At 47.1% G+C, this 1,028-nt stretch overlaps 1 protein-coding gene across 1 annotated transcript in view; it reads right to left on the bottom strand.

Annotated features, from left to right (window-relative positions):
- Window positions 1-793: 793 nt before the first annotated feature.
- The window catches only part of arl9 (ADP-ribosylation factor-like 9), a 14,618-nt gene continuing 14,383 nt past the window's right edge, over window positions 794-1,028 (bottom strand). Inside the window, exon 4 of the mRNA XM_080536167.1 lies at window positions 794-1,028. This exon is cut by the window's right edge and continues 73 nt beyond it. Coding sequence (XP_080392293.1) covers window positions 922-1,028 — 107 coding nt within the window. The 3' untranslated portion in view covers window positions 794-921.

Below are 1,028 nucleotides of genomic sequence, written 5' to 3'. Positions count from 1 at the left end.
AACTTCCCGTTGTCCAAGCTCCACCTGCTGCGTCGCGTCAACGTTGCGTCAACGTCAACGTTCTACTCTAGCTCCACTGCCATTTTTTGTATACGGGAGTAATTTCACCCTTGACTGCAATTATGTCCACAACAATAACAACATCATACAGAACATTTTCCAATCAGGGTAATATTTTATCTACATATTCCCAAATAGATAGTTGCTAGTTCAGTAGATGTTCAACTAACTGTCAACAACATTTCAACTAACTAACCACTAATCCTAAACCTTGCCCTAACCTTAAATCTAACCCTATCCTTAACCATAAATCTAGTTACATATCAACAGAGTTGCAGTTGATAGTTTGAGCAGCTGTGGATCATCTATAAGGGAATAAAGTGTGACCCCAGTCAAGTAGGAAATGTCATACTGTCATATGTTCCACCGAGCGCGAGGAGAGCTCAGAGCGCGAGGTTATTAACAAAGACGTTCATAGCGGGAATTTCTGGATCAGGAGAGCACCTACATTCTCTTACATCTCTTTCATCAATTATGGGTACGTATAGCTTAATTTATCCACATCTGCTAGCGGTTACAGTAACAAGGATGAGCCATTCGTCGTCCATTCCTGCAACAAGAGTTCACCACAGGTGCGGTGATTGACGCCCCACGTGGGCACGGCGCCCACGTGGGGCGTCTCATTGTGACGTCTGCGTCCATCCACCGTCAAAAATCAAACTTTTTTGAAAGTCTACTTTGGACGCAGCCATCGGACGCAACGTTGACGCGACGCAACGCAGCAGGTGGAGCACCTTTCATTGATTACAATGCATTTGATCCCAATTTCGGACGCAACGCACATTAGACGCAACGCTCGATGGCCATGGTGGAGCTTGGCCGTAAGTCGGCGTGTGTGTGTGTGTGTGTGTGTGTGTGTGTCTATCTCTGGTCGTGGACCATCTGGAGGATGAGATCGTGTGCGTCCTGCAGGCCGCTGTTGACCTCTGCGTGACCCCTCTTGACGTAGGTGCCGATGAGGAACAGCT

The sequence above is a fragment of the Nansenia antarctica genome (assembly GCF_963989245.1).
Source record: "Nansenia antarctica genome assembly, chromosome: 7".
Taxonomy (NCBI): domain Eukaryota; kingdom Metazoa; phylum Chordata; class Actinopteri; order Argentiniformes; family Microstomatidae; genus Nansenia; species Nansenia antarctica.
Note: the sequence above shows the minus strand (reverse complement) of the source record. Positions and strands in the feature narration are given on the sequence as shown.